Source organism: Urocitellus parryii, chromosome 7 (assembly GCF_045843805.1).
Source record: "Urocitellus parryii isolate mUroPar1 chromosome 7, mUroPar1.hap1, whole genome shotgun sequence".
Classification (NCBI taxonomy): domain Eukaryota; kingdom Metazoa; phylum Chordata; class Mammalia; order Rodentia; family Sciuridae; genus Urocitellus; species Urocitellus parryii.
In genome coordinates this window covers 168,930,302-168,946,862 of record NC_135537.1, presented here as the reverse complement: position 1 = coordinate 168,946,862, position 16,561 = coordinate 168,930,302, and the positions used below count along the sequence as shown (strand labels likewise).

The following is a 16,561-nucleotide window of genomic DNA, read 5'->3' as shown; positions in this document are numbered from 1 at the left end:
ACATCTTTGTTTGTATGTGGTGCTGAGGATCGAACCCGGGTCGCACGCATGCCAGGCGAGCGCGCTACCGCTTGAGCCACATCCCCAACCCTGAACATTTTTTATTAATCAGTTTTTTATAATCTTTCTCTGGGCTTTCATCCACTTTGCTATCAGTAGGATTCTTTGTTGGGGGATTGTGAATTTTGGGGGAAGATTTTTTTCTCCTGTTCTCTTGTGTTTTCAGAGGTCTTGGACTTGTGCATCAATTGAGGTGGATTCCCTTACTTCTTTTTTTGTATGTATGTGTCCTTTTGTATGTAACTATCTTATTTGTTCTTGGGACTTCTCTCTGTTTTTGATGTATGCGGAGATGCTAAAAGGTGGGAACTGAGTTCCCTCTCTGATTGTTCCTCCTTGGATCTTTGTTGTTGGTTTGGGGCTTTTGTCTACTCAATTTTTGAGTTGGAGTAATGTCAGGAACTTGCAATTCAGCAGTAAAGTATCTAACCTGTGAACTTTTAGCATCCCTAAGGGTTCTCAGCACCTCACAGAATGGGGCAAAATAAACAATAGTAACAACTGTTGCAAACAACAAACAACACACAGTGTTAAAGTAAATATGCAGTTCCTATGTCTTCAACAGAAATTAACCAATAAATAGAAAAAGGTTCAGCAACTGTCAACAATAAAAACAATAACCATGAACTAGATCTGGCTTTAAAGCAAACAGCAGGTACAATTATATCATCCACAGCAGTAATAACTGTATTAGCAGTAATGATGGGATAGGAGTCATATAAACCAATCAATTCTGAAAGACAGTAAAAATACAGCAAATTAGGAGAAAAGGAAATGTGTTAGGAAGTTAGAAAAGATTTTATAATTTAAAAAAGTGAACAGAGAGAATGAAGAAGAGGCGTAGCAGGTGATGTTTATACAAAAGGAGGGGAAAAACAGAAGGAAGGTATTGGGAGAGAGAACAGAATTTGGTGGTTGGCAAAAGAGAGAAAGAGAAACAAAGCAAACACATGAATATAATGCAAAGCCAAACCAAAATATATAATCAAAAACCTGAACCTCAGAAGACACTGCTAGGAAAAAACCATTGCATTAAAAATGCTAAACATGAGAGAAAGAGAACTTATAAGTGTATTTATGTATGTCCCTGAGTTAATCAGCACAGTTAGAATTCATATACATGTACACATACTCCCCCCTCCACAAAGAATAAAAAAAATTAAAAAATTAAAAAAAATCCCAAATCTTAGTGAAGAATGAAGGAAGCTTCTCCACTGAAGTGGTCAAAATAGTTGACCAGATTAGAGAGTTACTGTCTATGTCCAATAGTCTTTCTTTCGAAATCTTCTAGAGAGAGCAGGGGATGGAAGATGTTAACCCCTTTCTGTTTGTATGTTGCTCTCTGTTATGGTTTGGATGGGGTGTTCCCCAAAAGTTCACTTGTGAAACAATGCAAGAAAGTTCAGAGAAGAAATGATGGAGTTACAAGAGCCTTAACCAATCAGTGAACTAATCACCTATGGGACTGAGTGGTAAATGAAGGTAGGTAGGGTGTGGCTGGAGGAGGTGGGCATTGGGGGTGTGATTTTAGGGTATATATTTGTATCTGGCAAGCAGAGATCTCTTCTCTGCTTTCTGATCATCATGTAAGCTGCTTTCCTCTGCTGCATTCTTCTGCCATGATGTCCTGCCTCACCTTGGGCGCTGAGGAATGAAGCCACTTATCCATGGACTGAGACCTCTGAAACCATGAGCCCCCAAATAAACTTTTACTCCTCTAAAATTGTTGTGATCAGGTCTTTTAGTCAGAGATGTGAAAAAGCTGACTAAAACACTCTCGGAGCTGCCAAATGGAGTGACCTAAGACTGAAGCTGTTTGATAGAAGACTGAGTTTCCCTTCTTACAAGTATGGGGTGAAATGGATTAAGATGTTCTGTCAGTTGGTGTTTTGTCCATTTGGACCAGTTGAGTGCATTCTCAGGGTTTAGCTTCTGCAGCTCTGTGAGGGAAGTGTCAGCAAATGGTTCTGAGGTCTACACAGACTTCAGGGCCTTTGTTGGGTGGTACCTTCTTTAGAGAAACTAGACTGACCTACCCCCAGGGTTTGACAGTAGCCAATTTCTGGTGTGGGTCTGGTTCTCAGGAGCCTCCCAAGAAATCCAATTGTGGGGCAGGGGGTCTGATCCTCCACTTACTGTTGCCCTGGAGCACAGTCTTCCTGGGCTTAGTCCCTGAGAATATTTACTCCAACCTGTTCAGCTGGTTATGTGAGCTCCCCAACACAAAGGAGAAGCAAGTTGGGCTCTCCTTTGCCCATCCAACTTGAAACCCCCTGGGTATAGTCTACTCAGCACCTGTTTCACTCATGTTCTGTCAGGCTCAGGCTAGGTTACGGATAGGCTCCTGCCAGGATATTGTGGCTGTTTTTATGTTTTTTCCCCTGCTGATCTCCCAGGTCTTGTAGTTGCCAAGGTGGTGCATTTGTTCCAAGATGGCTCCCACCTCATTTTTCTGGGGCCAGCTGAGACACAGAGGGCCTTTTTCAAGTACCAGCATACAGTGCAGCCTCTGGTTCAGCTAAGATTATGCAATATTTTTGATCTCAGCTTTCTCTGTACCAAAATTGTGTTTCCCCTCTCTCTGTGGTGAATGCACCCTGGCAGCACCTATGGGGTCAGCTGTGATGCACATTTTTTTTTTTTTGGTTATTGTGCCCAAATTTCTGAGCCCCTAAGCCACTTTGAGTGTCCAATATTAAATTTTAGTGAAATCCTTATTTCACCTACCTCTCTGAGAAGCTCTACATCCACTGCTTTGATTCCATGCCAGTAAAATTTATAATAAACTCATGTATGTGCATACTCTCTCTCTCTCTCTCACCTGCTGCACCCTTCTCCCCTCCTCAGCATCAGTTGTTAAACAAATAATAGTATATGACCATTTCTGCATATTTGTCACTATTAATATTATTACTATCATTAGTAAATAAATTAGCAAAAATACTATTTGTATGGTGTTTAATTGTTTACCAGGAATCCTCTGTAATAAACAACTTTGTAAGAAAGAGTAATTTCACTTCATGGATGGGGAACTGAGGTTCTAAGAGATCAAGTAAATTGCCCAAGGTCTAGATCTAATGGGCAGCAAAACTGGGACAAAAACCTGATCTTTCTGATATTTTACATGTTGTGTTCTTCCCATTCCACGTTCTAACTATGTAATTACAGGTCAGTAATTAATCCTTCTGTGGTTCTGTCATTGTCTGTTAAAAGGGGTGGAAATATGGGGGAGAGATTGGATTAGATAATTTCCAAAGTCTTTTCCAACTTTTTGTCCGTAATTCTAGGTGCCTTGGCATTTAAGTAGTCAAATGCCTCATGGAGTTTCACCTCTTTATTCCTTAGAGTAGTGACCAAAAATTCAAGTTAATTTGGCTGGCAGTTTTATAATATGCAATCTCACAGGTTCTTGAATGCTTGAAAAAAAAAAAAAGAACCCTATCACATTCTTCTTACCTCAGTGTAACCCATGCTGGCTGCAGCAATGAGGGCCTGCTGGATGGCATGGCTCTTTTTAAACACTCCTTGCTGCTGGCCGGCCATTGTCCAGTCACACTGAATCAAAAACTTAACAACCTCCAGATGGCCTCTGAGTGCAGCATGAACCAAAGCACACTGTCCATTCTTATCCAAGTGATCCACCTAAAGGGAGAGAACAGAAAAATATGTGTGAACCAAGACCTGTGGCTGTACTCCTAATCTAGACACCAGTCCATTGCACATGTCTAGACTACTAAGATTCATTCTTTCCAATCTTTGAACTAATCTCTGAGCAAATTTAGAAAATACTTTCTCTTCAGGCTAGAATAGTACCAAACTACAACTCTGCCTGATGTGCCTCTGGGGGAGAACTTTTCTTCAAAAACCAGGTCAATTTTTTGTTTTAACATTAAAAGAAAAATAAACAAAATGCTCAGCTCACACTTTGTTTTCCTGAGGTACATTCCCCTTTGTCCTCAAGTAGTTTCCCTCAGACAAAGATTTGAAAGACTTGTAGCTCTGTTGGCACAAAACACTGTCTTTAAAATCATGAAAAAGAAAAAAACATTTTGGAGCTCTAACTTTTTGGTGTTCCAAAGAAGCAAAATATATCATATCATGAATTACTCATTTGACCACCAATCTTTGGCAAAGATTAAATAGTCAAGTGCCTCCGTTCTTCCAGAAGGAGGGTAGAATCTCAAAGACCTGGCTAGAGGCACTTGGAGCTAGACTAAGCTCTAACAGGAGTATTTCTAATTTTAGTGTTGCTTTCCAAGTTTAGATTGAAAGAAGAGGCTGCTTGAGATCAATCCACCAGCCGGGTTTGGTAGTAAATGCCTGTAATTCTAGTGGCGTGGAAGGCTGAGGCAGGATGATCACGAGTTCAAAGCCAGCCTCAGCAAATGAGAGGTGCTAAGCAACTCAGTGAGACCCTGTCTCTAAATAAAATACAAAATAGGGCTGAGGATATGGCTCAGTGGTTGAGTGCCCTTCTGTTCAATTTCCGGTATCATTCCCCCCGACTCCCCCCCCAAAAAAGATAATCCATCAGAAGGCCCTGAGTCACAAGTTTCAATGAATGAAATGGCCTTTTCTAGCAGAAACACTGTTATCTGTATATGGTAGTTAAAGCACTTGAAACTTAAGTTCTGTTTCTGGTTCTCCCAGTAACTGGTTCCAACCAGCAATCCACATGACAAATGTTTATTGAATGCCTAGTATGTGCAGGGCACCACATGGGATAAAAACACGATAAGACAGGAATATGTAGATTCTGCTCTCAAGAACTTTGAAATGAGGTATGGGGAGATGTGACCAATGTGACAAAAGCCTGTCCAACAAAGGAGTTTATAATAAATGCCTTAAGGAAAATGAAAGTATAATAAAATTTCAGAGGAAAGAAAAATTAATTCCCGATTAGGAACAGATTCAGAATTAAAAGTTTTAATTTACGTTTCTGCTCTGGGGAAACAATGAAAAATAACTAAAAATACTGGCTTGGTAGTATAAGGGATGAGCAGCAGGAAAGATCCAGTACCAGCAGAGATCTGAATTTACGGCAAAAGTAATACAAGGACCAGTTATCATTCTCTTTCTAGAGATGTCCATTCAAAGAAATGCAACATTATTAAAGGTGGACAATAACTGTGCCACAGTAAACATCTAAGGCTCTGAGATTTCACTCCCAAAGGAGTCTCAGGAGTCCTACTTTCTTCCCTGGTAAATGTTGAGAGCCACAGCCAAAGGGGCCCCAGCAAACTTCCAGCTGCCAGCAAACTTTCAGACTGCCAGCTGATGATTGGCTCCCAGCGCCCCAGCAACATCTAGCTGATTGGCTCCTCTGCGGTGATGCTCATTGGGCTGTTTCCCTGCCCTTTCAGACCACTGAGCTGCTCACTGGGGGACTTTTTTGGCTCCGCCCACACGACCCAGCCAATCAGCCTTAAGAGCAGGAGGATTGTGGGAGGTGGGGAGGCTTGTGGTTTTGAGAGAGGCTTTTGGGAAGCTGGTGGTGGCAGTTGGACTCTGAGGGTTTTTCCTGAGGAGCTGTTTTGTTTGGCGTGTGTGGTTCTAAAAATAAAGTTAGTTTCTTTTGACAAGTGGCTCCTGAATTGTGCCCAGCCAGACTGCAGCAGGTAAGAGCACTAGATACCTCAGAATGAGATATATTACTTATATGTCTACTGTGAAACCAGTCCTGTTTTCAGGACTAAATCAAAATACCATGAGATCACAATTTTCCCCAGAGGCCAACATTTGTGAGGCCAGAATTTTTCTTTTAATCGATACTTTGAAATTGAGTTCTTTTATATCAGTGATTCTGGAGATAAAGAAAAGGTTTTGTTAATGTTTCTGAGAACTGAAATATACTAACAAACGCTTTGAGGTATACTTGGTCAGAGTATAAACAGGGGGAATCATCTTTTCCCCAGAATATCTCTAGGATGGTGGTCTTCAAGGACAGGATGAGGGGAATCTGGTCTTCTCATCTCCATTGGTTAACATTTCTTTTCTACATATAAAAGAGTCTGTAGTGCCATTCATTTCAGACCTCATGCTACAGTCTCCTCCTTGCTCCCTTCTCTTTCCTTTCCTGTTAAGAAAAGAGATTTTTCTGAGCTCAGTAGAGAATTTCCAGGGATGCTTTTTGTTGCTGATAAGTGTAGTTTCCTAAGTGCCTCTCAAGGATTTTATAACTGTGTCCAGCTGTGGTGTGGACTGGCGGGGGCAAGTGGGCAAACACTGGGTATAAGCTGAGGCACCCTCCCTTGATCTGCTTCCAGTCACAGTTTGATAAACCATAGGAGTTAAGGAAGACTCTGTATCTGGAAGAAAGAAAAAGGGAAAAAAAGGAAAAGTAGCAGAGGCAGGCAGTCAATTACCTTGGCCCGTTTCTTGCAGAGTAGCACCACGATGCTCAGGAACCCTGCTGCTGCGGCATATCCCAAAGGAGTCAGGCCACTTTCAGAAGAGGCATCTACATTGGCCCCAAATTCCAAAAGCAAGGCCACCATTTCTGTGTAACCAAGATGAGACTGAACACATAGAATTGGAGCATTATTTAAAACCTCTGTCCGGTAATTAATATTGGCACCTCCCAAAATCAGCAGTCGGCTGACCTAAAAATAAATAAATAAATGAAATAATAATCAGATAATAGAAATAATAATCAGATATCAGCTATATTCCAAAATGTCTAGCAGCATTTAGTAATTTTTATATTTGTCATTTGTTCCCTTTTTAATACCTTGCTGTTGAAAGGAACATAAAGTTTTCTCTTTTTGCTCATTAACTAGAGCAAATGCCACCCATACTATAGGGCTGAACATCAGCTCTACTAAGTGAACTTCTCACCAGAAAAACTCCTCCCAAAACAAGATACCCTAGATCAATTTAGTCTCTAGAACCAGCAGGACCTGATCCCATATGCTGAAAACAGCTTTATAGAGGTAGATGGACAGTAGGGTTTATCTTCGAGTGAGATAACGAAGTGTAAACAACTTAAAATAAATTATTAGTAAGAGATTGACAGGAGACAGTCTAAGGCAAGTCAGAGTTCATCAAAACAGCTACTTAATGTTCTTCTGACATTTTTTCACAGTTAATTCTTTAAAGTATTTGTAATTTTTTTAAAAAAAATTTTGCATTTACTTTTATATTTGGAGTGTAGAGATTTCGTAGAGATGCCAATGCCATGGAAAGACCTTCTGTGCTATAAGAGATCCAGAGACCTTGGAGGATGGAAGATGATACTCCAACTTTTTTACTCAAACCCTGAAAAAGAAATACAGAGACAACTCAATTACTAGCCAAGCTAAAAAGTATCATCAGTTGTTAGTGGTCTCTAGATTTGTGGTATTAATAAATAAGAGCAGAGTCTCACCTTAACAATATTCAAGCCCAAGAAAGCCCATCTGCTGATAGGGACAAAAACTACTCTTATAGGAATAAGGGAACTTAAATTGTCTTTATCTGGGCAGTTAACAAATCTATTTAACATCTTTCTTTTCTACTCTATCTGATGTAATTTGTTTTTCCATATCTTTTTGATCAGCCTTCATGAATGAGTCCCTTAAATTCAAATTACTAAAATTACAATGTGGCAGAGATAACACACTGTGATTACTGATTTTCATTTCATTCTGGGAATTTGAGAAAACTATTTCTCAGGCTCCTTTAAAGTTAGTGGGTCATGTGACTGAATTCTGATTAATAAAATTGGGGTAGAAGTAATATACCATGTCCAGGTGTGGCCCCCCAAATCTCATTTCTGCATACTTTATGACTCTTGACTACAGGTCAGATGCAGATAATTCAATGGAGATAATTTCAGTAATGTTACATAGAGTGGGGTATGGTGGCACATGCCTGTAATCCCAGCAACTCGGGATTACAGAACTTTGAGACAGAAGGATCACAAGTTTGAGGCCAGAAACTTAGCAAGACCCTAAGCAACTTAGTGAGATTCAGTCTTAAAACAAAAATTAAAATGGGATGAAGATATATAGCTCAGTGGGTAAAGTGTGCCTGGCTTCAATCCTCAGGATCAAAAAATAAGGAGTGTCCATCTAGCCATCTAGGTACTGGGTGCACTGAAATGAATAAGGGTGGATGACAGCAGCTTTTGATTGTTCATTATTACTCCATAATCTCTTTTAATTTGTGCTAATAATAGGGACTCAATTACTAAATCTCTTATTTGGTCAATTAGTTCATATACAAACACAAAAAACTGAAGCAAACCTATGGCTAAGACATTATGATTATTTATTTTGACATGAGATCAAATATTTATAGTTCTTTTTGTAAGAATTTCAAATGCTACTAAGTCAGGGTTGGAGTCCAGTTAAATTGGGTTTGAGGGTTCACCTCCACTGTAGATCCCAGAAAACCAGGAAATTTAGCTCTGATTCCCCATTTGGGCCTCCGTCTCCTAATTTAGAGTATGTGTGGTTCTCACCAAGGCCTTCTGAAGAACAATAAACTATATTAACAAATTAGATAAAAAATCAGCAGAAAGAAAGTAATATCTATATTCCAGTAGTAGAAACTTTTTGTTTTTTGTTCCGGGAATTCAACCCAGGGTTGCTTAACCACTGAGCCACATCCCCATCCCTATTTTATATTTTATTTAAAGACAGGGTCTTACTAAATTTATTAGCACCTTGCTAAATTGCTGAGGCTGGCTTTGAACTCTCAATCCTCCTGCCTCAGCCTCCAGAGCCCCTGGGATTACAGGAATGCGCTACCATGCCCAGGGCAAGAGTGGAAACTTAACAGTGGAAAACATGCCTTATAGATTATGGTGGAGGGGAAAAAAAAAAGAAAGGGAATATATTCAGATATCTATTATATGTCAAGTGTTGTGCTAGGATTTTTTCATACATTAGCTTCTTTAATTTAATCTAATCTCCACAACAGTCCTATTAGGTAGAATTTATCAGTATTTTCATTTTCAAGAACTTAGAAAAGGTTAAGTAATTTGTCCAGTGTCACATAACTACAGAGGCTGGAATTAGAATCCAAGTTTTTTTTTTTTTTTTTTAATTTTAAAGTTCATGTTCCTTGGGGCTGGGGTTGTGGCTCAACATTAGAGCGCTCCCCTAGCACATTTGAGACCCTGGGTTTGATCCTCAGCACCACATAAAAATAAATAAAGATAAAAAAAGTTCATGTTCCTTCTATTACACCAACATTAAAAAATCTGAAATCTCAGTCAGAAAAAAAGCAACTAGAAAACTAGAATAGACAAAACAGCTAATTGCTAGCTTTCCCCTTTACCTTTAACTACCAGCCATTCACTTTCTTTGGTCCTCTTTTCCAAAACTGTCCTTTTTTTCCCTTTCATTCTTTTTTTGATACTGGGGATTGAACCCTGGGAGCTTTACCACTAAGCTACATCCTCAGCCATTTTTTATTTTGAGACAGGGTCTTTTTTATTAATATTTATTTTTTAGTTATAGATAGACACAATATCTTTGTTTATTTTTATTTTTTTATTGTGGTGCTGAGGATTGAACCCAGTGCCTCACACATGCTAGGCGAGCGCTCTCCTGCTGAGCCACAACTCCAGCCACAGTCAGGGTTTTATTAAGTTGCTGAGGCTGGTCTTGAACTTGGGATCCTTCTTCCTCAGGCTTCCAAGTGGTTGAGTCGCGCACCACTGTGCCAGGCTAAAAATAGTCTCATCTGCTCCTATGGCTTTATTCCTATTATTTTAAAGTAAGCATTATGTTTCTTTTTTTAAAAAAATATTTTTATTAGTTGCTGATGGACTCTTATTTATTTATTTACATGCAGTGCTGAGAATCTAACCCTGAACCTCACACATGCTAGGCAAGTGCTCTCCCGCTGAGCCACAAACCCAGCTCAGCATTATGTTTCTTTTCCAATTGTGAAATTTAAAGTAGTAAAAGTAGTATTGTGCCTATAATCTGTAGTAGTCAATTTCTCCTCGAATATTAAGTGAGATTCATTAATATTTTCACTTAATCCATTGAGTTATTAAGAGTATTATTTTATACAAGAGAAATGCTGGATCAGTGTTTATTAAAGTTATGTGGCAATTCTCTGATATCAGAGGGGGTTCAGAAAATGTATTTTGCTTCTCTGAAAGATGTAGGAGCTTACCCGCCTATTCAGCAACTATAAGTTTGGATTTAGTTTTCTTGAATATAAATTGCCTGTTTTCTGTGTGATTTTCATTTTAAAGACTAATTAAAAAAAATACACAGGTAGGGCACCATGGTGCACTCCTGTGAACTCAGTGGCTCGGGAGACTGAGGCTGGAGGATATTGAGTTTAAAGCCAGCCTCAGCAATTATCAAGGGGCTAAGCAACTCAGTGAGATCCTGTCTCTAAATGGTTAAATAACTTGCTAGGCCAGGTGCAGTGGTGCACACATGTAATCTTGTTTACTCCCAAGGTTGAGGCAGGAGGAATGTAACTTGGCAATTCAGTGAGACCCTGTTGCAAACTAAAGGGATGGGGATGTAGCTTAATGATAGAGTGCCCCTGAGTTAAATCCCCAGTACCGTAATAAAAAACAAAAACAAAACAAAACAAAAAAACTTGCTTGAAGTCCTACAGTCTGGAAGTAGGAAAAGTAGAATCTAGTCTGGTTTCAAAGCCAAATCTATTTTAACTACCATGCTCACTGTACAGTCATCTTTAAATGAATTATACAGATTAGTGATTTTCAACTTTTTGGGCTACATATTAGAATTATCTGGAGAGCTTCTAAAAAATACTAATATAGGGGGCTGGGTTTGTGGCTCAGTGATAAAGCTCTCACCTACCAAGTGTGAGGCCCTGGGTTCGATCTTCAGTACCACATATAAATAAATAAAATAAAGGTATTGTGTCCAATTACAACTAAAAGATTAAAATATTAAAAAAATACTAATACAATGTGGAGAATAAAAAATTGCATAGCCACTTTGGAAGACAGTCTTGTCAACAAAGCTAGGATTACTGTATAATCTGATAATCTCACTCATTTTACCCAAATGAGGTGAAAATTTACAAACTGAACTCCTTATATGAATATTTATAGCAATTTTGTTAACAACCCCAAAGTCATCAAGATTCCCCCCTTTTTTTTCCTTTTTCTTTGAGCACCAGGGATTGAACTCCGGGTCATTCGACCACTGAACCACATCTCCAGCCCTATTTTGTATTTTATTAGAGACAGAGTCTCACTGAGTTGCTGAGCACCTCACTAAATTGCTGAGGCTGGCTTTCAATTTTCAATGCTCCTGCCTCTGCCTCCCCAAGCTGCTGCCTTTAATAGATAAATACCAACAAATAAACAGTGGTACATCCATACAATGTAATATTATTAAGCAATAAAAGAAACAAGGTATCAAGCTACAAAAAGACATGGAAGAACCTTGAATGCATATTGCTAAGTGGAAGAAGTCAATCTAAAAAGACTACATGCTGGGTGAGTCCAACTATATGAAATTCTGGAAAAGGTAATACTCTGGAGATAGTAAAAAAGATCACTGGTTGCCAGGGGTTGGGGAGGAAAAGATAAAAGAAGTGAATATGTAAAACAGAGGAATTTTAGGACAATGAAACTATTCTGTACTGCACTTGTAGATACAGGACATTATACATTTGGCAAAATCCAAAGAAACAACACAGAATGAACCCTAATGTAAACTATGGTTTTAATTTATAATAATGCATTAATATTGGTTCATTCGTTGAACCCAATGTACCATGTCTGTACAAGATGTTAATAGGAGGAATTGTGGCTGGGGGAGTGAGCATAGGGAATTCTGGTTTCAGTTCAATTTTTTATACAAGCCTAAAATTGCCCTAAGAAATAAAGTCTATTAAAAAAGGCTATGTTCTACTCCAGAACAATGTATCATAGTTTCTGGGAGTAAGGTTCAGGAATGTGTAGCTGTTTTTTAAAGCTCTCTCTGAAAATCTAATGCATAGCCAGATTTGAAAAACCACTGACCCAGATCTATAGATAAATTCAAAGACACAATGTTGAGTGGGAAAGAAAAAAGCTATAGAATTATATGAAAAGTATGATACTATTTTATGTCAATTAAAAAATTTCATATGTTGTTTAATATGTTACTGATTGGGCACAGTGGTGCACATATATAATCCCAGCAGCGCAGGAGGCTGAGGCAGGAGGATTGTGAGTTCAAAGCCAGCCTCAGCAAAAGTGAGGCACTAAGCAAATCAGAGAGACCCTGTCTCTAACTAGAGTTGGGGATATGGCTCAGTGGTTCAGTGCCCCTGAGTTCAATCCATAGTACCAAAACAAAATTAAAACAAAAAAGAATATGTTACTGATGTTGGAAAAGTACAAAATATGCATAAGAAAAGAACATATATTAAGATTATTAATGTGCTAAATTCTCATGCATTTTGAATTGAAGCTATTTTTAGAGGAGGGATAGAAATGAGATAAGAAAGGAATATTACACAAGTACCTACTGTTATTTGTTCTATTTTTTAAAAATAAAGAAAAAATCTGAAATAAACATGAAAAAATCTTTTTTTTAAAAAGAGAGAGTGAGAGAGAGAGAGAGAGAGTGAGAGAGAGAGAGAGAGAGAGAGAGAGAATTTTTAATATTTATTTTTTAGTTATTGGCGGACACAACATCTTTTGTTTGTATGTGGTGCTGAGGATCGAACCCGGGCTGCACACATGCCAGGCGAGCGTGCTACCGCTTGAGCCACATCCCCAGCCCAAACATGAAAAAAATCTTAATATTTGTAAAATGGCTATTATCAGATTATTTATTCAATTGAATAAATCTGGTAGATATCAGAATAAATAATCTGATAATGTGCTTTCTTATATGTTGGAAATATTTCATGAGAAGAATTTAAAGAGGAATTAGGGTTATCTATCTAAAATAAGAAAAAAGGTAAGAATTGGTAATCATATAGATTTATTTGTTGGTAAGGGGAAGAGACTAATTAAAGGAAGTCATAAAACAAGTTGAATGTCTTTAATGTTTTTCAGTGACTCATAAGTTAGGTTGTTTAATTAGTTGGCTTGTTTAAGAGATATAGGAAGAAGAAACATAAAAGGGAGATGAGTAAGAATAGACCTTTGTAAGTTAACTTCAATTAAATGGCCCAGTAAATGGACCATAAGGCAGCACTGAGAGCCCCAATGAGACTGGAGTGAATATATAAGACAAACCTAGAATAAAGAACCAGAGTCTAAGATATAAAATATTAGCTTTATTTATACTGTTGGCTTTTGATTTCTTCTAGTTGGTGGGGCTGACCTTTTTGCTCTTCAGAGATGTGAAAGAAAAGAGTTTCAGTTTAAATTCAACAAAGATGACAGGCAGATTACTGTGATCCCACTACCAGTCACATAGCCCAAAATAACTCATAATTAAATTCTAAGCTTATGGTTTCTCAAAGAGAACTTTATGCTCAAATAACCTGAAAAAGTGCTTCTTCAGTATCTGTAACTATTACTCAAATGAGATAGGATATCTTTTTGTCTCTTTTGGTAATGGAGTCCCTTCCTTAGAATCTAAATTTATAGCCTAGAATAATCATACTTAGTATTTTGAATACTTCAATAAAATAGCATAAATAAACAAGAGCAGTCTCTTTTTTGAAATTTTAGGTACAGCTCAGATATCTTAAGGCATGGCAAAACCCAATTCTGGCACTTAGCCAATGAGTTTCATTAAAGTAAGTTATTTTCAGACATATCAGCCCAGTGTCCCACATGCAGATACCCAATTGTCTCAAATGGATTATCACTATTCTTATCTGACCATTGGACATAGTCACGATTGGTTATAGAAAAAGGATACTGGTAAACCAAGGAAATGGCATCCTTCATTATAGAGAAAGGGTTGGAAAATTATTACCTTTGGCCAAATCCAGCATTTTTTTTTGTCAGTCGAGTTTTATTGGAATATAGCCTTACCCAATCATTTCTATATTATCTCACTGTTTTCTAGCTACAATGGCAATTGAGCAGTTGTGACAAAGATTATATGGATTATAAATATTGGGTTCTTTATGGAAAAAGTCTGCCAATTACTACTATAAGAGAATGCTAGGTAACCTCTGAAGTGATAAATAGATTACCATGTGCAATTTATGCTCATTATTCTTCTTTTTTGGGAAAAAGATTCTTGCTAAGCATCTTCTGCTTATAACATTTCCCTCCACTGGCAAATGATTCCAGCAAGAAATGTGACAGGATTGACCAACTAAAGGAGCATTTTGGAGGACAGCATTTAAGGATCTAATTGCAAAAATACTCCCAAGTCCTTCCTATAACTAGAATCAATTAAATGAAAACTCCCTGCATTATAAACTAGGTTGAAATATTTCTGGCCATGACTTATACTCATTTTGTTTCCTTTAGATTAAAAATATTAAATGGCTATTAGAGTATTACAAAAATTATAAGTCCTCAACAATATGAATCATTCAGGAAGTGCAAATCAAAACCACAATGAGATATCACTTCACACTTGCTAGAATGGCTAAAGTAAAAGATAATGTCTAATGAGTGCTGGTGAAGGTGTGAAGATATTAAAATTTTGGGGGATGCTGGGGATTGAACCTAGGGTTTCACACATGCTAAGCTTATGCTCTACCACTGAGCTACACCTCCAGCCTGGTGTGAAGAAACTGAAACCCTCATATACCTCTGGAGGGACTATAAAATGGTGTGGCCACTTTGGAAAACAACTTGGAAATTCCTTAATATGTTAAACATAATTACTATGTTACCTAGCAATTCTACTTCTTCTTTAGTTCAGTTTTTTTCCCTCCCTCCCTCCCTCCCTTCCTTCCTTTCTTTTTTTCTTTTTTTAAGAGAAGGGGTATTGCTAAGTTGCTCAGGCTGGCCTCAACTCCCAGGCTCAAGTGATCCTCCTGTCTCATCCTCCTGAGTGTTGGACTACAGGCTCTGTGCCCAATGCAACTCTACTTCTAAGTATATATACTCAAGAAAACTAAAGACAAACTGTCTACCCACAAACCTGTACCCACACATTGTAAAAATACTGTCACTGAGCTGTGACTGTACTAAATACCATTTTAAATTGGCCAATTTTATTTTCTAAAGATGGAAAAATCAGTAAGCTAATGTTCATAGCAGTATCATTCACAACAGCCCAAAATGGAAAAAACTCAAATGTCTAAGTGTGAATGAATAAACAAAATGTGGTAGATCCACAAAATAGAATATCATTTGGCAATAAAGAGGAATAAATAGCTGGTATATGCTGCAATATTAATAAACTCTGAAAACACTGTGTTAAGTCAAAGGTGCCAGACACATTAGACCACATATTATGATTCCATCTATATGAAATGTGCAAAACAGTAAAATCTATAGAAAGATAGAAAGTAGAGTGAGGGATGACAAAATACTCATGAGGTTTATTTTTTTAGGGTGCTGAAATGTACTGATAATGGTGATAGTGGCACAACTGTAAATGTATTAAAAATCACTGACATGTACAATTAAAATTGGTGAATTTTGTGTGGCATACAAAGTTATTATTTGATAAAGCTGTTAAAAACAATTAAAAGGCTCCACAGACAGCAAGATATCCAGAAAAATGTTTTATGTCATTTTTGAAACATGCATTTTTCATGAACAAAGATAAGACAAGGGCAATTTAAAATTAGAAATATAAATTAAACTGTACATTACTACTGATGAGAAGCTATTAGTGGAACTGACTGTAAACTATAAAGCCTGTCTTTGCCTTTTCATGACCTTTAGCTGATGGGGACTAAGAATTTTAGCAGTCTGAAGAGAAGCTAAATCCTATCAAGAAAGAACACTCTGCATTTAAACTATAAACTGCAGCACCAAAAAAAACCCATGGTCCAAGATTTTATGCTTCAGCTTGTACTCATGTCATCACTGTGTGCTGCATACAGGAGTTACTTATGGCCTGAATCATACAGGGAGCTAATCTTATCTCAGGCAACCATGTTGTTTGCATCAACATTGGATAAAACTGTGTTAATGACAGAAGTGTATGTCTTAAATGTAGATCTCTATGTACTGAACAATCACACTTGGTCAAATGAAGCTTCATGCTATTTCTCTGTTAATGTAATGTTTATTTGGTGCACAAAGGCAGGTTTCAACTTTATTTTTGCATCTGATCCTATGCAGATGGTGATGTTAAAGATTAGTACTTAAGCCATTCTCCAATCTAACTGAATAAATGTATGATCTTAAGAGTTTATGGGAGTAGAAGACCTTTTACAGTTCACTTGAAACTGGAACGAGATAACCTTATCGTTATTTTAGCACCACTCTGCTTCCACTAAGTAAGGCCATTTTTGGTACAGTGATTTGTTAGCCAATTAGGATTCCAAAAAAGGACTTGTCACTGTAGACTTCATTCTTGTCCATCTGATGAACAATATTCTCTGGGTGTGTGCTTATTACTGGGAAGAATTTGCTAGGCTCTTAGATTTGCCCTTAATGTCATTTTTTTCTGAAGAGAACTCTTTAATCTTTAAAAAACTCTTG

General features: G+C 37.7%; 1 protein-coding gene across 1 annotated transcript in view; it reads right to left on the bottom strand.

The window, feature by feature from the left end:
* Positions 1-16,561, bottom strand: part of Tanc2 (tetratricopeptide repeat, ankyrin repeat and coiled-coil containing 2) — a 412,218-nt gene that overhangs the window by 27,728 nt on the left and 367,929 nt on the right. The window contains exons 16-18 of the mRNA XM_077800862.1: positions 7,195-7,317; positions 6,426-6,662; positions 3,517-3,702 (exon numbers count right to left, since the gene is read on the bottom strand). Coding sequence (XP_077656988.1) covers positions 3,517-3,702; positions 6,426-6,662; positions 7,195-7,317 — 546 coding nt within the window. The remainder of the gene's footprint in view (positions 1-3,516; positions 3,703-6,425; positions 6,663-7,194; positions 7,318-16,561) is intronic.